This window comes from Sarcophilus harrisii, chromosome 6, assembly GCF_902635505.1.
Source record: "Sarcophilus harrisii chromosome 6, mSarHar1.11, whole genome shotgun sequence".
Classification (NCBI taxonomy): Eukaryota; Metazoa; Chordata; class Mammalia; order Dasyuromorphia; family Dasyuridae; genus Sarcophilus; species Sarcophilus harrisii.
The window spans coordinates 7,084,146-7,109,046 of NC_045431.1; the positions used below are offsets into that span (position 1 = coordinate 7,084,146).

The 24,901-nt window shown below is 37.9% G+C and overlaps 1 protein-coding gene across 1 annotated transcript in view; it reads left to right on the forward strand.

Moving 5' to 3' along the window:
• CD38 (CD38 molecule) overlaps positions 1-24,901 on the forward strand; it is an 80,534-nt gene that overhangs the window by 33,582 nt on the left and 22,051 nt on the right. Inside the window, exons 2-4 of the mRNA XM_031943474.1 lie at positions 14,979-15,105; positions 21,216-21,351; positions 24,003-24,085. Of these exons, the coding sequence (XP_031799334.1) occupies positions 14,979-15,105; positions 21,216-21,351; positions 24,003-24,085 (346 nt within the window). The remainder of the gene's footprint in view (positions 1-14,978; positions 15,106-21,215; positions 21,352-24,002; positions 24,086-24,901) is intronic.

Below are 24,901 nucleotides of genomic sequence, written 5' to 3' on the forward strand. Positions count from 1 at the left end.
ATTCATAGACCACAATTTACCAGCCATTTTCCAATTGATGGGCATCCACTCCGTTTCTGGCCACTACGAAGAGGGCTGCCACAAGCATTCTTGCACATACAGTGCAAGGTGCACATATAGATCCCTTTCCCTTCTTTAAAATCTCTTTGGATATAAGCACAGTAGTAACACTGCTGGATCAAAGGGTCTGCACAGTTTGGTAGCTTTTTGAGCATAGTTCCAAATCACTCTCCAGAATGGCTGGATGTATTCACAATTCCACCAGCAATGTATTAGTGTCCATGTTTTCCCACATCCTTTCCAACATTCCACATCAAATGGGGTTCTTAATCTGGAATACACAGAACTCATAAGAGATTTAACCCCATATGGGGTTGCAACCCACAGTTTAAGAAGCTTTGGTTTAATCCACTGAGAGATTAAATGACTTGCTCACAGCCACATAACCAAAGTGTATTAAAAGCAGAAATCTGTGTCTTCCTGACTCTGAGGCATTCTATTCATTATATCACAATGCCTCTTACTATGTAGTATCACCATTCTAAAGCTATGGAAATCAAGGTCCAGAGCACATTAGTGATTTTTCTAAGTTAACTTAGGCAGTAAGGATGACAAAGCCTAGAACCCTTCTCTGTGGTTTTATATTTTTTTAATTATAGCTTTTTATTTACAAGATATATGCATGGGTAATTTTTCAGCATTGACCCTTGCAAAACCTTCTGTTCCAATTTTTCCCCTCTTTTCCCCCATCCCCTCCCCTAGATGGCAGGTTGTCCAATACATGTTAAATATATTAAAGTATATGTTAAATACAATATATGTATACATGTCCATATAGTTATTTTGCTGCACAAGAAGAATCGGACTTTGAAATAGTGTCCAATTAACCTGTGAAGGAAATCAAAATGCAGGCGGACAAAAACAGAGGGTTTGGAAATGCTATGTAGTGGTTCACACTCATTTCCCAGAGTTCTTTCGCTGGGTGTAGCTGGTTCTATTCATTATTGAACAAATGGAACTGATTTGGTTCATCTCATTGTTGAAGAGAATGTGGCTTTATATTTAATGCTCTTGCTAAGACAAGGAGATAGTGAGGTACCTTCAAAGGACCACATGCTCAACAAGAGTCACCTTGGAGATTGGGGAGATCAAGTTCCCATAATCTCTGTCCTAGTCACTCACTTCCAAGTTATCTAGTTCCATGACATCATCACATATATGAAAAAGTAGATAGGTATGTATTTTTGCGATATATATATATATATATAAATATATGTGAATATATATATAAATATATGTGTATATATATATATATATAGTTAGAGATATATATATAGTTAGATTATATATAATTATATTTATATATATATATATATAGAGAGAGAGAGAGAGAGAGAGAGTGTGTGTGTGTTAGAGAGAGAACAAACTCTTGCTATGAATTGTTTTGATTGGGTTCTTACTCTTTTTTGTGTCATGAATTCCTTTGGCAGTCCTGTGAAAGCTATGAATCTTTTCTGAGAATGATGCTTTTAAGTAATTGAAGGAAATGCTCATTTTCAGTTAGAGGTTAATAAAAACAAAAATGGAATTTTTCCCCATTCTAGTTTTTATCTGAAATCCATCCCTGAAACTCTTGTGAGTCTGTGTATTCCAGTTTAAGAACTCCATTCAAGTTTTAGGAGACTCAACTTTAGTCCTGGTTCTTACAACATTTTTTTTTTTGGCTTCTTTTTATTTCATGTTCTTGTTCAATTATATCCAAGTCTTCATGACCCCATGGATGAAGCTCTCTGTGGGTTTGTCCTGGCAAAGATACTGGAGTGGTTTGCCATTTCTTAATCTGGTAGATTAAGACAAACTGAGATTAAGTGACTTGTCCAGAATCACAAAGCTAATATGTGTCTGGGGCCAGATGTGTATTCAGATCTTCCTGATTCCAGACTCAGCGCTCTTTTCATTAGGTCATGACCTAGCGACTTCTATTTATGCTTCCTATACTTATAAAATTCCCAGAAAACTAAAAATTCTGGCCTCTTATAAAGATTTAAACTAATGGCCAAATTTGTGAGCACGAAGTTAACTTTTCAAGAAAATCTTTATAAATCTGTGGGCATTCCTTTATAATTTCAATATTAGTTTTAAAATTAAAATATGTATTTTAATCAAACAGCACAACAAGAAAAATAGTGTCTGTTTCCAACAAGTTTACAAGTATAATAGGTAAGAACAACAACAAAAAACCAAGTGTACAAATAAGTATGTCTAAACAAGACACATATACAATAAATTGGAGACAATCAACAAAAGGAAGGTGCTGACATTAACAGGGACCAGGAAAAGCTTGTCGAAGATGGGATTTTTGTGGGGGAAGGAAGTCAGAAATGAGGAGTGAGAGGATTTCTGGTGTGGAAGATAGTCTGTGGAAAAATTAAAGAGATGGCAAGTGGGGCCTGATTATGAACAAGCCAAATAGAGGATTTAGATTTGAAGCTGGAGGTAATAGTGAGCCCCTGGTTTAACAAATGGGAGAGGGGTGTGATATGGTCAAGCCTGATCTTAGAATATTCAGTCATCAGTCTGTCAACGTCAACATAATAACCAAGGGCACATTACCCCCAGTATTTGAGAGAGCAGTGTTTGAATTTAATTCATTGAAGCATGCCAGTCCAGTTTCATTGGGCTAAACTTTGCTCATTCTCTTCTGAGAGTACATATCCACCAATCCACCCCACCCACACTCTGTTGCCTTTCTTAGCTCCCCCCCACCATGGTTAAAGTGAAGAATGAGAAAAGGGATGAGGGGGCTGAGAGAAGAAATTTTAGAATTGGGGTTCAGTTTTCTGGTTCCTCTCTTTATTTCTCTGCCTGCAGATGTCTCCAAGAACAGTTACAAGAATATTGGAAGAGAGTTAAGAGAACAAGAAGTTCTTTAAGAGCTTATTGAATTTAATTACAGGAATTAAAACTTGCTACCCTAAGGGCAAAAGCTGCCAAAAACTTTTCCTCCAATCTACTTATCAAAATACCTCATAAATTTTGACTGATGTATGAATAAGTCATATACATTTTCTTCTTTCTTCCTGCTGTCCTTGTAGAGCATAAAATTTTCTTTTTTCATCTTCCTTCTTCTTTTGTTTTCCTTACCTTCCTTCCTTCCTTTCTCTTTCTTCATCTCTTCTCTTCTACCTTTTTTATTTTTCTTTCCTTTTCCTTTCATTCTCCTTCCCTTCCTTCTTTAATCTGCATTTCTATGATTATTAATGATTTAGAACATTTTTCATAAGGCTTAGACTTCTTAGATTTTCTTCCTATGAAAACTGCCTTTTCAAATTGTTTCAAATTGGGGAATTGCTCTTATTCTTACAAATTTGGATCTGTTCCCTATTTAGCTTAGAAATGAGATTTTTAACAGAAAGACTGACTTCTAAGATACTCCCTACCATTTACTTGCTTATCTTCTAATTTCAGAGGTTTTTGTGGAAAAACTTTTTTTAAATAGCTTTTTATTTATAAGTTATATGCATGGGTAATTTTACAGCATTGACAATTGCCAAACTTTTTGTTCCAATTTTTCCCCTTCTTCCCGACACCCCCTCCCCTAGATGGCAGGATGACCAATATGTTAAATATATTAAAGTATAAATTAAATACACAATAAGTATACGTGACCAAACAGTTATTTTGTTGTACAGAAAGAATTGGACTCTGATTATTATACAATTAGCCTGTGAAGGAAATAAAAAATGCAGGCGGACAAAAAGAGAGGGATTGGGAATTCTATGTAGTGGTTCATAGTCATCTCCCAGAGTTCTTTCTCTGGGTGTAGCTGGTTCAATTCATTACTGCTCTATTGGAACTGATTTGGTTCATCTCATTGCTGAAGAGGGCCAAGTTTATCAGAATTGATCATCATATAGTATTGTTGTTGAAGTATATAATGATCTCCTGGTCCTGCTCATTTCACTCAGCATCAGTTCGTGTAAGTCTCTCCAGGCCTTTCTGAAATCCTCCTGTTGGTCATTTCTTACAGAACAATAATATTCCATAATATTCATACACCACAATTTATTCAGCCGTTCTCCAACTGATGGACATCCATTCAGTTTCCAGTTTCTAGCCACTATAAAGAGAGCTGCCACAAATATTCGTGCACATCCAGGTCCCTTTCCCTTCTTTAGTATCTCTTTGGGATATAATCCCAGTAGTAACACTGCTGGATCAAAGGGTATGCACAGTTTGATAACTTTTTGAGCATAGTTCCAAACTACTCGCCAGAATGGCTGGATGTATTCACAATTTGTGGAAAAACTTTCAAATATTTTGTAATAAAAATTGTCCTTTTTACCTAAAGTGATAAGTTTGCCAATCAATCAATATTTCTTAGGCACCTACTATGTACTAGGCGCTGAGAGAGATACTGATGCTCTCTCTTTCTTATTTGGTCATGAACTCTTTTCTTCATTTACCTGAAAGGTAATTTCTTCCTTGCTTCTCTAATTTGCGGTCACTCTCTAGGTTATGTATCCATTTGGAGTTTATCTTGGTGTAGAGTGTTATTTGATTGGCATGATAAGTTAATTTAAGTAGGATGTTGAGTTTTATTATATTGGCTTGGCCAACCTGCTCCTCCCACCCCTCTCTGAATTTAAGCCAGTTGGGTGGTTTAATACCTTTGTCACTACTTACACCATATTATCTTCCCCCAAGGCAATAGAGTGGTGTGTGTGTGTGTGTGTGGCAGAGAGAGACAGACAGACAGGGGCAGAGAGAGACAGACAGACAGGGGCAGAGAGAGACAGACAGACAGGGGCAGAGAGAGACAGACAGACAGGGGCAGAGAGAGACAGACAGACAGGGGCAGAGAGAGACAGACAGACAGAGGCAGAGAGAGACAGACAGACAGGGGCAGAGAGAGACAGACAGACAGGGGCAGAGAGAGACAGACAGACAGGGGCAGAGAGAGACAGACAGACAGGGGCAGAGAGAGACAGAGACATGTCCCTACATGAGCAAAGAAAGGCCAGAGGTTACAAGGTCTCCTTGTGGACTTCCCTAAAACACAGGTGACCAACGATCATTTCTCTACTCAATAGTCTTCGGTGTCATCTTGTTGCTTCTGGGATAAATTATAAGATCTTCAGCTTGGCATGAAATGCCTGACAGTATGGATTGCAGTGGATGTGGTCGTGGGGCAACGGAGTACTGGTGAAGGCGGCCATTCTTTATCAGATGGGAGGGCATGGATGTATTCTGCTAATTCAACTCAGAGGCATATTCACTCCAGATTTCTTGGGGCACTTGTGTTGGTTTCCCTCTGATCTGAGCATCGCCCACTGTGGATAAGAGTAATTTTTTCCCACTGGTTCTTTTTGTTGTAGATTGGAAATACCTCTTGTGTTTTTAATGTTTTCTCAGCAGTAACCAAGAAATAATAGAATGTTTGCACAGAGGACATTTGATAGTATATTCATGTGTTTATATGGGAAGAGATTTCAGAGGAAAAAAAGAAAAATAAGAAGGAACCTGAGGTTGAATGTTGAATAGAAGGAAAAATACCCTGCTCCAAGACTAGTGAGAGGCAGCTAGGTGGTGCAGTAGATTGTGCTGAGTTCAAAGTTAGGAAAACTTGAATTTAAATCCAGTCTCAGAAACTGCCTAGCTGTGTGAACTTGCATAAGTCACTTAATCTCTGAATCTGTCATCTTTGAGCACGTGATTTGATTTGATTACAAAGCAGTATGGCATCATGGACAAGATGCCAGATGTAGAATCAGGAAAACTTGGATTCTCAACCCACCTTAGACACTTCCTAGTTGGGAGACCCTGGCCAGGCAAGACACCTGCACTGATCCTCAATTTCCTCATCCGTAAATTGAGGATAATAACAGCACCTACTTCACAGGATTATTGTGAAGATTACATAAGACAATGTTTGTAAAGTCCTTTGCAAATCTTAAAATGCCATATAAATGTTAACTGTTGTTATTAATATTCCACATTACCAGCTGTTTTCTAAACCTGGCCATTCAATCTCCTGCCTCCAAGCCTTTATCCAGGCTGTGCCTCATAAGTGGGATGTACTCCACATTTGTCTCTTAATCTTTGGTTTCCATGATTCACTTCGTATTCTACCTTCTCCTGGGAGGACTATCTTCCTCTCTCTTGTTGTAGTGTTCTATCGATCCTGAAATAATACAAATTATGTATATTTGTTGAAATTTATCACCCCACTAGAATTTTAGCTTCTTGATGGTAAGGATTGTTTTGTTTTTTCTTTGTGTTCTTGTTACAGGGCATTGTGCAGAACAGGTGCTTAATAAATACTTGTTGCTTTGTATTACTCCCATGATTAAGGAGCAATAAAATTAGTGTCATAGAGAGAGGACTGGCTTTGGAGGCAAGAGAAAGCTGCATCCATATGCCAGCTAGGGTACTTACTAGTCATTTAGCAAATCACTTAATCTCTGTGTGCCTCAGTTTCTCCTGCCAAGTGGGGATGGTGATACTTGTGATGTCTGCTTCCTAATGGTATTGCAAAGTATTGCAACCTTAAGCTTCTATAAATGCGTTGTCATTTTTCTTCATTTTGTTTGGCCCTCTAGGCAGCCTAAATAACTTCTCTAGATAGATCTCGTGCTTTTCCACCTTACTGCTTTTGTCTCTCCTGTTCCCTTAGCCCTTAATTCTGTTCCAACTTTCAAGTTGATCGTGGCTTAAATGTCATTTCTCCAAGTTTTCCCCATCCCTCCCTCAGACAAAAGTGATGTCTCTTTCTTCTAAAATCCCAAAGCCCTTTGTTCTTCTCACTGCATGTCCATACTATGATTTCGATAACAGTCGCTGGCCTCTTGTATTCCTGACCAGTTAAAAACTCTGCGAGGGCAGAATCCCTGAGTTTTGGAGCTTCAATATCTCTTACTTGGATCCTTAAAAATATTAGGTCTCTCAAAAATATTACTGAAGGAACGAGGGAATTATGAACTCTTGGAGAAAGAAATGAAACAACCATTTAAGGCATTAGATGAACTTGAAATTTGCACAGAGCTTTTCAAGATCAAAGTAAAATGAGTTATTGTTGAAGTGCTTGGTACCATCTCATAAGGTCATGGCCAAAGAAGTGTTTCATCATGAGGCTCTTCAGAGGAAGAGCAGAAGGGATGATCCTCTAGAAATCTGGGAAGATCTCCCCTTCTTGCCCAGATCAAAATCACACATTGTGACTAATGTGAACAATTTGGTGATGGAAGGAGACGCCAAACATCAAAGTCAGAGCCAGAACAAGAAAGGCTGGGTTCTCCTGAGGTGTCAAGATGGGGAAATCATCTTTTTGCTTATGTCAAAGCTCACTTTCATCAGCTTGGTCATCTTAAAGATAAGAAGTAGTATGGAAATAATAATATTAGATATTTGTAGAGCATTTCAAAGTTGTCAAAGCATTTTACATCCATTTTCTCCTTTATTCTCACAATAATGCTGGGAGATAGTTGTAGCGTGCTATGGTGGCAGGGACCCAAGGGACTCTCCATCTCTGAGATGCATAAGGTAGTGTGCTCTGTATATACTAGAAACTTATTAAGTATTTGTTGAATTCAACAGAATTAAATTGAGTATTAGAAGCTCAGAGACATCTTAAAGATTATCTAATTCAATTCCATTTTACAGATGGAAAAACTGAGGGACTGAAGGGTCTTGTGAATTCTCCTTCAGTTCTCAGGCTTTTTCATTTCATTGCTCATTCTGTCAAGTGATAAGATAGACTTATATGTCTTTCACTTCTTTCCTGTATCCATATTCACTCTTTTAAAAACTTGTATATAGCATTTTTTCCAATTATACATATAGTCTTCAACATTCATTTTTTTAATTGAATTTCAAATTTTTCTCCCTTTCCTCTCCTCTTCTCTCTCTTCTCCAAGATAGCAAGTAATAGGTTCTACATATACAATCAGGTTAAACACATTGCCATGCATAGGTTATACCGATACAAGCAGGTTAAACATATTAGCTATGCATTACATTCACTCTTTGGTGAAAATATGAATGGGTCCAGGGAAAATGAGAAGTGTGTCCCCAGTTTCTCCCCTCCCCTTCTTCATCTTCCTTCCCTTTCATAGTTCACACTATATACCCTGCATCTTTGTTCTCTTCCCTGTCTCCTTTCTCAAAATCTGCTTTCAGGAAAAAGTCTGTTATCATTCATTTACATCTTTGCACAAATTTAAGCCTGTGTATTATTGCCTCTCTCAAGACATTTTTAATTTTCTCTGGAAAATAATCCTTTTGTTGTACAATAAAGGGTCTTCTTCCTCTCCTCCTTCCCTCATCTCCAAGGATATCCCCCTTGGGTAGTCTGAAGGAGGACAGCAAATGGATTCCAGAAGTGAAAAGGAGAAGCCATAATTGAGGCGTTTCCTGATCCCAAGAGGAGATGAATTTTCTTGCTTTTTCTTCTTACAGTTTTTAACCAGTTAAATTCATGCTTCTTCTCCAAAGTCAGGTCCAATATGCCATCCTCCATGACCCTTGGGCTTGTGGCACCTTTTCCTTTTGGACTTCACCTAGCACTTTGCTTTGAAGCTTTTTAACAGAAAGATCATAGGATCACAAGATCTTAGATCTAGGGGTCATCTCGTTCAACCATCTCTCTTTCCGGAAACCGAGAGCCTCAGAGAAGATGAATAACTTGGGAGAAGGTCACACAAAAGAACCACAATCCCGACCATCATCTGGGATGCATTACTATTCATTCTTGTCATCAGGTTAGTGTCTCAGTCCTCCCCCACATCAATTATAGTTTCCTAAGGCCAGGAATCACGTCTTCCCTAGACTAATCTCCCCTTGCACCCAGCATCTGCAGTGTGTTAATAAACATTTGTTGATCAGTCCATTAATTGATAAACTATAGCATGTGTTTTGGTTCTACCAAGCTAAGATTGGGCTGATCAGCCACAGTCAAACACAGTGCCCTTGGACCCCCAATCCTTTGACCCTGATCTTCAAGTACAGCTGAACTCATGGATTTGTAGATCTGAAAGTGAAAGGGACCTCCAAGGTTGTCTAATTCAGACTCTTTTTCCATCAAAGAAATGGAGACCTCCCAAAGTTAAGGTCACCCTGGTGGTGAGTAATACAATGGGGAGGTTAGCCCTAGTCCTTGACCTCCAAACCTGGAGCTCTTTCCAATATAAACAGAGGCCAAGTTAACTTTCGGAGTTATTATCTAACCAACCAACCAACCTCCCATTCAGGGACTACTTAATGAGCACTTATCAAAGGAATTGCATTGAGCTGGTGCCTAGGGGGCACAGAGCACTGTGCCAGGGTCTCAGCCTTAAGAAGCTCAGCATCTTGTTGGCTTTTGGCCCCCACTCTTCACGTGCCAGAGGAGGATGAGAACTTGGTGGGTTGGGATTTCAGGGAAGGCTCCCTGGAGGAGAATAGCGTTTGATCTATGCCCCAGACAGATGGGCCAAGCACATCGTTCCACCCTTCCATGTTACCTACCTGGACCCAATGTCAGATGGAACATGCTTGTGCTGGAAAACCAATAAGTTCAGATCTACACAATGGAGGCTCTTGTTTCATAAAAGCCCTAAGCTACCCACCTCCTTTTTATCTGCAACCTTGCCCCTGATTGCAGTGCCCAGGTGTTTGCCAAGCAGGGTATTCCAGGACAGGATACTGAAAGGAGGGAAGAGAGTTATTTTCATTTGTAGCCAATTTTAGTCACAGATCTTTATGCCAATGGAAGACTTAGGAATACTCATCAGTACAAGAGAAAGAGAGAGGGACAGGGAGAGAGAAGAAAGGCGAAGGGGCAAAACGAGAAGGAAGAGGGAGAGAGAAACAGAGAAATATACACACAGAGAAACACATGCACAGAGACACACACATAGACACAGAGAATCTCTTCCCTCACAAATGCTGGCTTCTAAATGTCTCTGAGATTCTAGGGCATTTATGAAATCTTGCTGAGGAATTCTTCCCAACCTTCTGTTTCTTTGCCTGAAGCTTGATCTGTTCTCTATAAAGCTGAGGAGACAAGAACAATATGATGGGGCCACCCTGGTTTGTGAAAAGACAGGGGGTGGTTATATTATCTTCCTTTTCTCAGTTAAATTAGATTTAATCATTCAGTTGTTTTTAGTCACGTCAGCTCTTTGTGACCCCATTTGGTAGAGGTAATGGAGTATTTTTTGTCATTTCCTTCTCCAGCTTGTTTTTACAGATGAGGAAACTGAGGCAATGACTTGCTCAGAGTTATACAATCAATGAGTGAGGTAGAATTTGAACTCGTGAAAATGAGTCTTCTTGACTCCAAACACAATGATCTGTCCACTAAGCCATGCAACTGCCCCAGAAACTAGATGGGAGATTGGGGAAAAATGACAAAAGATATAAACTGATGACCATATGTGTCAGGTTAGTAGGGGGGATCCTTAGCCAAGAAAGGGTGAATGAGTCTTTGCCTACCCCATGGCTTCCTCTTGCTCATCCTGCTTACTTCCACATATGATAACCTTTCATATATCTTAGTGTGAATCTCAAACTCCAAAGAATAGGAACAATTGAAATGATCGTGACAATAGGTTATTCTTTGTTCACGAAGGCAGATGTTTTCATTGAGAAATTCAAGGTCTTATTTTCCAGGTAGCCATTAATCTAACCTCTTTGAGCAGCTTTTGAATTCTCTTCCATGTCCTTAGCTTGGATGTATGCTTGCAGGGGTTTGGGGACAAAGTGCCATGGCCATCGGGGACTGGATTGTAGAAACCACTTTATTTCCATGGAGTGAATAAAACTAGGAGAAACTTCTGTTGTTCCATAAAACTCTCATAGGTAAATCTAACTTCGTTTTGTTCCCCACTTCAAGACTCAGATAAATGTCTTGCCTGTGGTCTGCCATCATGTCTGAATTTGATTGGTGATGCAATACTTGGGGCAAAGGTAGCCTGGTTATAGGATATTCCAGTAACATGCATATGCTCCTAGTGGGAAGGTAGCAGGATGGGGAAATTGGGAAACAAGAGTTTGGGTCCTGATGGCTCCTAACTACTTGTTTGACTTGGAGAAAGAGTTCTCATTTCCCTGTGTAAGATGAGGCAAATAGACTCTAAAGTTTTTTTGTGCCTTATGGTCTAAGCATCGTGGGCTTGAAGGGACCTTGGAGGGCACCTTATCCATCTACCTCATTTCATTTCATTTAAAATTTCATTTTACAATTATTTCTTTCACTTAACAAGCATTTTAATTTATTTTTAATACACATTGTTTTATAAATCAAGTTTGGGAGAAAGAAATCAGAGCAAAAGGGAAAAACCCATAGAAGAGATTTAAAAACAAACAAACAAAAAAATGAATACAGTTCTTTTTCTGGATTCAGATGGTATTTTCTGTCCAAAGTCTATTGGGTTTGCTTTGGATCACTGAACCATTGAGAAGAACCAAGTCTTTCATAGTTGATCATTGCACATTCTTGCTTTTTTGTGTACTATCTATTCTTGGTTTTGCTTGTTTTGCTCAGCATCAGCTCATGTAGATCTTTCCAGGTGTTTCTACAATCGGCTTGTTCATCATTTTTTATAAAACAATAATATTCCTTTACCTTCATACACCACCACTTGTTCAGCCATTCCCCAATTGATGGGCATCTACTCATTTTCCAATTCTTTGCTACCCCAAGAAGAGCTGATATAAACATTTTTGCACATGTGGATCCTTTTCCCTTCTTTATGATTTTCTTGGGATTATAGACCCAGTAATAGCACTGCTGGCTTAAAATTATGCACCATTTGATACCCCTTAGGGTATAGTTTCAAATTGCTCTCTAGAATGATTAGATCATTTCACAACTCAACTAATAATGCATTAGTGTCCCAGTTTTCCCACATTCCCTCCAACATTTATCATTATCTTTTCCTGTCATCTTGGCCAATCTGAGAGGTGTGAGGGGGGTACTCCAGACTTGTTTAAGTTGTATTTTTTAAATTATAGTGATTTACAGCATTTTTTCATATGACTATAGATAACTTAATTTCCTCATCTGAAAATTGTTCATATCCTTGGATGTAAATATTTATTCAATTGGGGGATAACATATAAAGAACTGTGTCAAATTTATAAGAATACATTTTAGAAATGAGATCTTTATCAGAAACACTTGTAAAGATTTTTTTCCTAGCTTTTAACAAGTATTTTTTCCTTTTCCCTTTCTTCCCTCCACTGCCACTCCTGCCAAGTGAAAAAGAAAGAAAAAGGGGCAAATGTTTGTAGTCAAGGAACTTAAATGTCTGCATGGGCCATGCATGTGTCTCATTCTGCATCTTGTCCATCACCCCTCTGCCAAGAGGTGCCAAGAGATAGTATGCATCATCATTGGTCCTTGGGAACTGTGGTCTGTCATCACATTGAAACTTACCTTTCAAAGTTTCTTTTCTTTTTTTCCCTCATAACCTATTTTTTATTCTGCATTTCCAGTCCAAAGGTCATTAGAAATGATTTTTCTTTCTAATGATTTTGTCATATAGATTGCTCTGGTTTTGCCCAATTCACTGCATCATTTCATATTGGTTTTCCATTGTTCTCATTTCTTATAACCCAATAATTTTCTTTTTTTTTTTTTACATTATTTATTGTTTATTGCTACCATTGATTTTATTCAAAGAGTAAAACACTGTATTCAGTTAAGCCGATCCAATAATTTTCTATTACATTTATGTACCATAATTTCTCTGGCCACTCCCCAACAGATGGAAAGCCTTTTATTTTTTTTTATGTTATGTTATTTTATTTTTATTTATTTTTTTAAATTATAGTAACTTTTTATTGACAGAATCCATGCCAGGGTAATTTTTTTTTTACAACATTATCCCTTGCACTCACTTCTGTTCCGATTTTTCCCTCCCCTAGATGGCAAACAGTCCTATATATGTTGAATATGTCCTAGTATATCCTAGATACAATGTATGTGTGCAGATCCAAACATTTTTCTTGTTGCACAGGGAGAATTGGATTCAGAAGGTAGAAATAACCCAGGAAGAAAAACAAAAATCCAAACAGTTTACATTCATTTCCTAGTGTTTTTTCTTTGGGTGTAGCTGCTTCTGTCCATCATTGATCAATTGAAACTGAATTAGGTCTCTTTGTCAAAGAAATCCACTTCCATCAGAATACATCCTCATACAGTATCGTTGTTGAGGTATATAATGATCTCTTGGTTCTGTTCATTTCACTTAGCATCAGTTCATGTAACTCTCTCCAAGCTTCTCTGTATTCATCTTGCTGGTCATTTCTTACAGAACAATAATATTACATAACATTCATATACCACAATTTACCCAACCATTCTCCAATTGATGGGCATCCATTCAGTTTCCAGCTTCTAGCCACTACAAACAGGGCTGCCACAAACATTTTGGCACATACTGGTCCCTTTACCTTCTTTAGTATCTCCTTGGGGTATAAGCCCAGTAGAAACACTGCTGGATCAAAGGGTATGCACAGTTTGATAACTTTTTGGGCATAATTCCAGATTGCTCTCCAGAATGGTTGGATTCGTTCACAGCTCCACCAACAATGTATCAGTGTCCCAGTTTTCCCGCATCCCCTCCAACAATCATCATTATTTTTTCCTGTCATCTTAGCCAATCTGACAGGTGTGTAATGGAAACCCTTTTATTTTCAAGTTCTTTTGCTACTACAACAAACTCTGCTGTACATATGTTTAATCATATAGGTCCTTTCCCTTTTTTAAAAATTCCATTGAGAATATAGGTATAATGGTATTATCATTAGTTAAAATGTGTGCAATTTAGTGACTTTTGTAATCTCTGTATTTTACAGATGAGTAACTGAGGCACAAGGGTCAAATGAGGTCCAGGATCTAGGATTTGAGTTCAGATCCTCTGAGGCCAAAAACAGCATCGGTTTTTACTGGACCACACAGATTTTTGCTGTAACACATTCAACCATTTCTCAGATTGAAATTTTATTTAATGTGTGAAGATTTCCCTCCCTTCCCCCTTAAACTACTTTGCATATAAGAACCTGGGGATAAATAAATTCAGTCAACTTTGATAGGAGAATAAATGATGGAGAAATTGGTCTAAAGCATTGGGTACTGCATGGGGAAATCAGACCTAAATTTATTGGGGGAAGTCTTTATTTAAATCCAACAAATATCTATTAAGCACCTATTCTATATAAGGCATTGGCCTAGGAAATGAAGATGAAAAGATAAAAATGGACTATGTCCTTTATGGTTTAGCTAAGCCTCCTACAGGACTTGTTCTTGATCTGGTTTGGAACTCGGCTTCACTTACTCCAACTTCAATATTCTTCCCACTACATCCTGACTCTGATACTCTCTAACTGCATGGCCTTGAACAAGTCATCAATTTCCTCTTTTATAAAATTGTACTGTTGTTGAATCACTTCAGTCAAGTCCAACTCTTCATGACCCTATTTGGGGTTTTCTTGGCAAAGATACTGGAGTGCTTTGCCATTTCTTACTCTAGCTCATTTAACAGATGAGGAAACTGAGGCAAACTGGGTTAAGTGACTTGTGCAGGGTCGGTAGTTAAGTATCTGAGGCCATCCTTGAATTTAGAAAGTCTTCCTGATTCCCGGCCCAGCACTCTATCTACCCTGGCACCACCTAATTGCGTCATATAAAATGGAGGTAAATCATTTTTGTCCTAATTATTTTGTAGTATTTTTTGGTGAGGAAAATACTTTGTAAATATGGAAGTACTTTATTAATGAATTACTGTTATTATCTCACAGAAGTCAATACAAATTTGACTGATTTTCTTTTTCATTGAGAAAAGTAAGGTCTTTATCAACTCTCCAATTCAACCCAGTATTGAAATATCCAAAAATGAGACACTTAAATCCTTTGCTGATGGTTGATGTTAAAGAATTGAGTATTCTTTTTTCAATTGGACTCTACACAAAGATATTTTCTTTTTTTTCTGCAGAAAGGATTGTCTAAAAATATGGGAAGCTTTTGAAAAAGCATTCATTTCCAAGAACCCATGCAACATTACAGAAGAAGATTATCAGCCACTGATGGCATTGGCTGCTCATCCTATACCTTGTAATAAGGTAAGTCACTGTTTGAACTTTGTAGATACACATTTGTATCCTGAATCACTCTGGTCAGATCTACTTTTGTATTATTAATGAAGTAGTTTTTAAAGAAATATTAATACTCACCAACTAAGAAAAGCCAACAGCACTGTGATGTGGGTAGGAGAAATTCCAAAGACCATGCTCACCTTCGCAGGGTAGGCCACTCTGTGCTGAAGAAGGCCTGGGGTGGATAGTCGTGGATAGGGGTTGCCTATAGCAACAGGGACTTTTGGGACATGATCTTTTTTATAAGGGATGAAACACTGTCCAACTACCAGAGACAATTTCTACTGCCATGGAAATAAATGTAAGTGGTGAGATGGAGAAAGCCATCTTGATTTAAGAGCCATTGAAGTGAGGAATTGTAGCAGAATAATTTTATGATCTGACGACAGATATTATAGTTATCAATAAGTAATTTATCACCCCGCTAGAGCTTAAACTTCTTCAGGGAAGGGATGATGCCCTATGTAATAATAATAACTCACATTTGTATAGTGCCTTAAGGCTTTCAAAGGACCATGAGGTAAGTGGGAGAAACAATGTCTTTTTTGTTACATTGTTGTGGATTTTGAGGCTGAGGGTTTTCTAGTTGGTGTTAGTGTCAAGACTTGAACTCATCTCCCAAGTCCAAGGTGATCTGGTTAGTTTATGTTGCCTTTCATAGGGAAGGACAAAGCATGAATTAGGTCTGGGATGAATACACAGTATTTGTTTTTTGATTTCCCTTACATTTAGCATGGGACCCTGTATACAGAAGGGGCATAATGAATATTGGAGGAATGACAGCCTCTCTAAATCCTCCCTTATTCCTGGTTACCGTACTCCCTAAAACTTCTGAAGAGTAGGCTTTCCTCTGCTTCAAGTCTTAGCTTTAGGCTCTCCCTTCCTCTGTGACATTCCTTTTGTCTACTCTAGACCGCCATTATATCTCTCCCCTCAGATGTCTCTCGGCACTTGGTGTCTACATCTCTCTTCTGATTTATTTCCTCCCCATTTGCATTTGTTTAGATGTTTCTCTTCAAGCAGATTATAAACGATATGAAGAATCGGGTTTTATACTTCCAAGGAAAACCTCAGCATCAAAACCAGTGCCTCCCACCCAACAAACGCTCAGCCAATATTTGTCCTTTTACAGGGACCAAGGACCCTACTAGGTATTAGTGAAGGCAGTTATACATACATGTGATTTGAGGGTTAGGACAAGACTCTCTTTTCCAGGATTTCCTCCCACAGTCATCTTGGAGGTGCACATGTATTTTCCTTGGCTTGAATTTCTGAGCTTTAGCATTAAACCAAGAAAGGGCCACCTCCAGAATACATTCAAATGTATTTGGGTCCACTGGGAAGGAAGGAGGATTGTTTGGAGAGCAGTTGGATAATAGCCCTCTCCCATAAGTGTAAACTTTGTCAGCTTCCCTGAGGTAGGTTTTGAAAATGGCAGGCATACAGTGGAGGCAAGAGTGGTGCAAAACAAACAAACAAACAAATAAACAACAACTAAAACACCCCCAAAAAACTCCAGTTGGAAGGCTGAGGTCAGTTTGATAAAAAGCTCATGCTGAGTATCTGGAAAGAGGGAAAGAAAATTTTTGGAAAGACAAATTCCACTCACTTTCTGCTTTTTCCTTGGGCTGTCCTGGCTTGGGATCAATCATCTGGCAAATGTGTGACCTTGGACAAGTGACTGAGCCTGTCTTAGTCTCAGTTTCCCCATTTATAAAAGACAAAACAGTATTTACACCACTGTGCTCGCAATGGTTGTGAGAAGTGCTTTGTAAGCACTACTTAAATATGAGCTATTTTTAAAATATCAACTCAAAGGATCAATAAGAGAAACGGATGCTCCTTATCTTCAAGGTTATCTCACAGGAAAGATTCCTATCTTCTTGACTAAGAGAAGTATATTGCAAAGTGACCCAGGTCAAACCCCTCCTCTCTGAGATTAGGGTCAGATTTTGATCTGGCCACTGGACCCAGCTGGCAATGGGGAAGAAAATAAGGGAGGTGATCTTGCCCAGCCCTCCTTCACTTCAGTCTAATTCACTTGCATCTCAGGGCATCACCTCCCTGATGTTCTTTCCAGAAAGAAGGACAAACAACAATAACAACAGACTTGGGAAAACATCTAATATGTGAAGGATCTGTGACTTCCTTGTTTAGAGAGTTTCTTCTATTAAAAATCGCAGAATCAACACGTTGCAACCCATTTATGATAAAGAAGCCATGTCTTAGAGAATTGCCTAAATCATTAAGAAATTATTTTTTTTAGTGAAGTTTCTTTTTTAATTATAACTTTTTATTGACGGAACCCTGCATGGATAATTTTTTACAACATTATCCCTTGTACTCATTTCTGTTCGAACTTTTCCCTTCTCTCCCTCCATCCCATCCCTCTAGATAGCAGGCAGTCTTATATATGTTAAATATGTTATAGTGTATCCTAGATACAATGTATGTGCACATATATATTGTGTGCAGAACTGTACAGTTCTCTTGTTGCACAGGAAGAATCTGATTCAGAAGGTAAAAATAACCTGGGAAGAAACAAAAATGCAAGTAGTCCACATTCATTTCCCAATGTTCCTTCTCTGGGTGTAGCTGATTCTATCCATCATTGATCAACTGGAACTGAATTAGACCTTCTCTTTGTTGAAGGTATCCCCTTCATCAGAATAAATCCTCATAGAGTATTGTTATTGAAGTATATAATGATCTCCTGGTTCTGCTCGTTTCATTCAGCATCAGTTCATGTAAGTCTTTCCAAGCCTCTCTGCGTTCATCCTGCTGGTCATTTCTTACAGAACAATAAGATTCCATAACATTCATATACCACAATTTACCCAACCATTCTCCAATTGATGGGCATCCACTCAGTTTCCAGCTTCTAGCCACTACAAACAGGGCTGCCACAAACATTTTGGCACATACAGGTCCCTTTCCCTTCTTTATGATCTCTTTGGGATATAAGCCCAGTAGTAACACTGCTGGATCAAAGGATATGAACAATTTGATAACTTTTGGGGCATAGTTCCAAATTGTTCTCCAGAATGGTTGAATTTGTTCACAACTCCACCAACAATGCATCAGTGTCCCAGTTTTCCCGCATCCCCTCCAACATTCATCGTTATTTTTTCCTGCCATCTTAACTAACCTGACAGGTGTGTAGTGGTATCTCAAAATTGTCTTAATTTGTATTTCTTTGATTTGGAACACCCTTTCATGTGAGTAGAAATAGTTTCAATTTAATCATCTGAAAATTTTCTGTTCATATTTACCATTGATCATTTATCAACTGGAGAATGGCTTGATTTCTTATAAATTAGAGTCATTTCTCTATATATTTTGGAAATGAGGCCTTTGTCAGCAACTTTAACTATAAAAATGTTTTCCCAGTTTATTGCTTTCCTTTTAATCTTGTCTGCATTAGTTTTGTTTGTACAAAGGCCTTTTAATTTGATGTAATCCAAATTTTCTATTTTATGATTAATAATTATCTCTAGTTCTTTTTTGGTCACAAATTTCTTCCTCTTCCACAAGTCTGAGAGGTAAACTATCCTATGTTCCTCTAATTTATTTATAATCTCGTTCTTTTGCCTAAATCATGGACCCATTTTCATCTTATCTTGGTGTACAGTGTTAAGTGTGGGTCCAATCATTAAGAAATTAAATGATATGTCCAGGGTTACATAAGCAATAAGTACTGAAGGCAAAATTTGGACCCAAGTTTATCCACTGTACCACATTTCCATTCCATATCCAAGAGCAGAGGCCCAAGTGCAATATGGTGGGTGTATGATATACCTTCATTAGAGCCTACAACCACATATCTATTCCGATATGTTCCTTGGGACTGCCTAAATCCTCCTTGACTTCCTACTGTGGCAAAGGGAATTTGGAGGGTGCTCCACAAAGTTTTTCTCCAATGACAGGATCACAAGTGGATCCTGTGGATCCTTAACTAGCCATGTGGTCTTGAGAAACTTACTTAATTACCTCTGTTCTCACAGAATTTTAGACACGAGATAGTACAGATCATTTGGTCCAAGTCCTCATTTTATAGGCAAAAAACCCCCGCCTCAGGCTCAGAAGGGAAACTGAGTCACTTGGGACAGTATAGTCAGTTCCTAGTAGGGGTGGCATTGAATAGCAGTTGCCCAATTTTGCAGAACAAAAAAGGATTTTTTATTATAGCTTTTTATTTACAAGATATATGCATGGGTAATTTTTCAGCATTGACAATTGCAAAACCTTTTGTTCCAACTTTTCCCTCCTTCCCCCAGATGGCAGGTTGACCAATACATGTTAAATATGTTGAAGTATAAGTTAAATACAATATATGTATACCTGTCCTAACAGTTATTTTGCTGCACAAAAAGAATCAGACTTTGAAATAGTGTAGCCTGTGAAGGAAATCAAAAATGCAGGTGGACAAAAATAGAGGGATTGTGAATTTTATGTAGTGGTTCATAGTTATCTCCCAGAGTTCTTTCACTGGGTGTAGCTGGTTCAGTTCAATAATATTCCACAATATTCATATACCACAATTTATTCAGCCATTCTCCAATTGATAGGCATCCACTCAGTTTCTAGTTTCTGGGCACTACAAAGAGGGCTGCCACAAACATTCTTGCACATACTGGTCCCTTTCCCTTCTTTAGTTTCTCCTTGGGATATAAGCCCAGTAGAAACACTGCTGGATCAAAGGGTATGCACAGTTTGATAACTTTTTGAGCATAGTTCCAAATAGCTCTCCAGAATGGCTGGATGTATTCACAATTCCACCCACAATGTATCAGTGTCCCAGTTTTCCCACATCCCCTCCAACATTCCTCATTATCTTTCCCTGTCATTCTAGCCAATCTGACAGGTGTGTCGTGGTATCTCAGACTTGTCTTAATTTGCATTTCTCTGATGAATAATGACTTGGAACGTCTTTTCACATGGCTAAAAATAGTCTCAATTTTTTCGTCTGAGAATTGTTCATATCCTTTCTCCATTTATCAATTGGAGAATGGCTTGATTTCTTATAAATTAGAGTCAATTCTCTCTATATTTTGGAAATGAGGCCTTTATCAGAACCTTTGATTGTAAAAATGTTTTCCCAGTTTATTGCTTCCCTTCTAATCTTGTCTGCATTAGTTTTGTTTGCTTTTCAATTTGATATAATCAAAATTGTCTATTTTGTGATCAATAATGATCTCTAGTTCTTCTTTGGTCATAAATTCCTTCCTCTTCCACGGGTCTGAGAGGACAAAAAGAATTTTTAAAAAAGAAGAAAGACCTGTTTAAGAAGTCATGAGGATGAAATGGGATAAAAGATATGAGAGAGCTTAGGAAAAAGGGTTCCCAAATACAATTATTCCTGCCCTTTCCCCCAATTTACTCATCAGTAAAGAGTTGGACTGGATGTCTCTGAAGTCCCTTATAGTGCTCACTTTAAGATTAAAGCTGGATCTCACAGTTCAGATTGCCCTTAACAACATCTATGACTAATACTTATTTAACCACTTAAGACTTCCCAAGTCTAATTGTGTCAAACAACAACGATACTTTACAGTACTTTAAGATTTGCAAAGTATTTTTTACAATTATTATCTTATTTTATACTCACAACAACCTTGTAAGATGGGTGCCATCATCCTATTTTAGAGATGAGGAAACTGAGGCACAAAGAGGTTAACGCCTTGGGTCACAGCTTAATAGTGCTTAACTAGAACTCAGATCTTCTAGAATCTTTTTTGTGCAAAAGCAAATTTAATCTTAAGTTGAACCAAAATCTGCTTCTCTATAACTTCTATTTATTGGTTATACTATAGGCTTCTAGAGAGACCTAGGATGAGTCTTTCACAATACCTTTATATATTTAGGACCACAATCACTATTTTCAGCTGCTCAAGCTTTTCCTCTTAGAATATAATGATCCAGTCCCTTGGCTGTCCTAGTCACTCTTCCCTGGGCACTGCAAAGTTTGCAATATCTTTCCTAAAAGATCCAGATAGGAAGCCATTAGTCTATATGAGACCTGACTGGTGGAGAGGGCCAGATAGATAGTGATAGACCAACTGCCTTTTCTTTTTTAGACCCTGCTTTGGAGCAAGACCAATGAGTTGGCTCATCAGTACACCAAAGTCCGGGGCGATCTGCTCACTCTGGAGGACACATTGCTGGGCTACATGGCTGATGGACTCATGTGGTGTGGAAGCCCTTCAAGTGCAGGTGAGAGGTTTAACATTGTCATTAATTTAAGAATATTCAAAGTGAAAGAAGTCCAGGTTCTGATCTTATATGAGCCCATCTCTGGAAATATTGATACGTTCTGTGGCCCTACAAGGTTACTTGCCTATAGGGTTGTTTTGAGGAAAGTAATCTAAGTATTATTAACCCATCTTGCAAATGAGGAAATTGAGATTCGGAGAATTTGGAGAAAACAACTTCTTGTTGATTCCTCTGTCAGTGTTAGAGCCAAGACTCAAAATCAGGTCTTATGATCATGAATCCAGTGTTCAATCCCCTGTCACACAATTGTTTTGAATCTGAGGTCTTTAAGTGGCATCTAGTGTATTTGCTCAGCTCCCTGTGATCTTATAAAAATTTAGTTTTCATCATTCTCAAGATATGTTTTCCTTAAAATTCATTTTCTCACATTGCCAACCTGACTCTCAATCACCTGGGGCTCCTTTAACTGATGAATGCTTTCCTACTCTAGACATTTTTCTTCTATATTCTGATTTTTAGAAGACTGCCTCTAAGAAAATTAGGACTTAAAATTTTTAGAAGGTTTTTTGAACATTTTGTTTTGATCTCTTCCCATAATGCAGAATCATCTTGTCTTAGAGATGGAAGAGATCATTTAGCTCAACCTCTTTGTGTTACAGTGAGATACTGTATCCCAAAACATTAAATTATTACCAGATCTCTCAGATTCTGCAACATTGTGTTGCCTCCCTTGTCTTTTATATTTTCCTCTTTTATTTTGGAGTAGGTTGGGGGGGGAAGTGATAGAGACTGACTAACCATCATGATCCTCAGCAAGATATTTAAACTGTGACTCAGTTTCCTCATCTATAAAAAGAGAGGGTATTATCAATCGTCCCCAAGATCCCTTCTAGCTCTAAGGATTTTTTCCACTTTTACATGGTCAATTATTGAATTTTGATGTGTTTTTATGAATGAACTTCAGTTTATCATTTGTTAAATGAAAGCTTTTTGTTATTTTTGTAAGGCAATAAGGATTAAGTAACTTGCTCGGGATCACACAGCTAATGTCAATTATTTGACTCTAGATTTGAACTCGGGTCCTCCTGGTTTCATTACTGGTGCTCTCTCCACTGCATCACCTAGTTGTCTCAAATGAAAGCTTAAAAAAGATGCTCAATGCTGGAGTTTGGGAATTGGAGCTTCCTCACTTAGGAAAGTGTGGGGAGTGGGGAGGGATGACATTCTATATGGAAGAGAAAATGCAAAACCCAAAAAGGTGAGATTTTTTTTGTTAAAGGAGGAGCCAGAGGTGACTTTTTCCTTTTTCATGATTCAAACCTGACTTCATGACCCCATATACAGCTAATCTGAGAAATTCCCATTTATTTCTGTGTTTTAATTATCCAGATGCCTCCTTCATTTTTCCATGTACCACAGCTAATGCCGTTCTTAATAAAAACGGGCAAATTAGAAAATAACTAAAGTGGGTGGAGATGATTTATAGCGACAATAAATCCAGTTAACAAAATTGAGAAGTGGAAAACATTTCCAAACTTTTTAATGAGAAATGTTCAATGGTTGATTAAAAGTTCACTGAATTGCAATTATCTGGTAACAAACTCAGTTTTTTTTTTTTTTTGGTGTTAGGGAAATAAAATGAAATATTTTGATTAAATAGTGTAATTGCTTATTTCACTAGCTGAGAAATTAGCTGCTTTTTATGTTAAAAGATATAATCATCTACTTCCATATTTCAGTTGATTTTTAAAATAATTTAACTTCATCTTTCAAAGAGAATTATCTAGCTTCCAGTCTGAATTAAGTACAAATAAGAAAGTTGTTGGAATTTGTAAGAGTAGAGAGTGATATATCTGCTGGTATAGCACATCCCTAAATTTTTTCATTTAAGGTTTATATTTCAACTTCTATCAAAGAAGTTTTTATAGCTCCTAGGAGCATGAGCTAGCCACCTTAGACATTATTTTGTTCATTTTCCTCATGTGACAGGGGAAGGATAATTGGCTCAAGGCTTCAGCTAGCAAGAAACAAAAGTGGGATTCAAACTGAGATATCCCAACACTAAATCTCTCCCCCTACACATTCAGTATCTTTGCCTGATATTATTGAAGATATTATTGAAAAAAAGAACAAGAGTAATTCACATTTCCATAGATTTTCAACATTGACTGTGTTCAATAGATACTATGTTATCTTTGTTTTTTAGCCATTTTTCAGTCATGTCCAACTCTCTGGGAATCCTTTTAGATTTTCCTGGCAGAGATAATGGCGTGGTTAGCCATTCTCTTCTCCAGTTTATTTTACAGAGGAGCAATTGAGGCAAATGGGTAAGTATTTTGTCCAAGGCCACATAGCTAATAAGGGTCTGAGACCAGATTTGAACTTGGGGCTTCGTGGCTCCAAGTGGAGTACTCTAACCATGTACTACCTTGTTCCCCAACTGTCTTCACTTTCTAATGAGAGGAAACAGATTCAAAATGGTTCAACATATGGACTAGTAACTATTGTGGAGATCTTGACACAGGTCTTTAGATGCCAAATCTAGCCTTCCATCCACTTAGCAGAAATATGGTTTGTAAATTTTTTCTGTCTTTACTGTGTTATGAAACAGATTTTGCAACCTCCATAATTCTGTATAAAATCTCTTTCAGAAATGAACTATCAGTCTTGCCCACATTGGCGTGAGTGTGCCAACAACCCCAACTCAATATATTGGAAGATGGCTTCCAGAATTGTAAGTACTTTGTATGAATCATAGCTTTAGAAGGTATTACAAAGAGCCTTGGACTTTTTTTTTTTGAGTCCTGACTCGGATGCTAACAAACAATTCTGGCCAAATCCCTTCAGAGCCCCAGTCTCCCCATCTGTGAAATGGAGCCAATCCTATTTGTCTAACCTACCTTGCAAAGTCACTATGAGATTACCTCTTTATATCTTAGAAAGTATTACATAATTGCAACTGTGAGGAGCATAGATTTAGTACCAGAAGGGACCTTATCGATGGAGGTCCAGAGAAATTAAGTGATCAATTAGTCCAAATCACATAGGTAATTAGTGGGAGAGCTTAAATTTGTGGTGTGCTATGCTCTGCAAATTGTTTTTTTCAAAAGACCACTCACCAGTGGCATATATCAATTATGTTAGTGAATTATTGTGCCCATCTAACACCCTAATCACCCATAACCATTTTAGTCTATCCTTCCTAGTCCAAAGATCATTCTCCTTAGAAGAGAAAAGCAAAGCAAAAGGGTAGCTCAGTTTTGTCACTATCATCCATTGCAATCATCTCATCTACCTTTTGCTTGCTTGTATTATTTCTTTCATCCTTTTCCCGCCTCAACTCATTCTGGGAATTTGAATTCCTGGTGCTATTCCTGCTGGGAAGTACAGTATACTCTCTTTTCACCTTCACCCTCAATTTAATTCTTTTGCTTCCATTTTCTAAGCACATCATTTTACCGAATGAATTTTGATATTATCAAGGTCTATAAAGTATCCCTTTGGTGATTTTGGTCATTAAAAATGAAAATAAATAAACTATGGCAATATT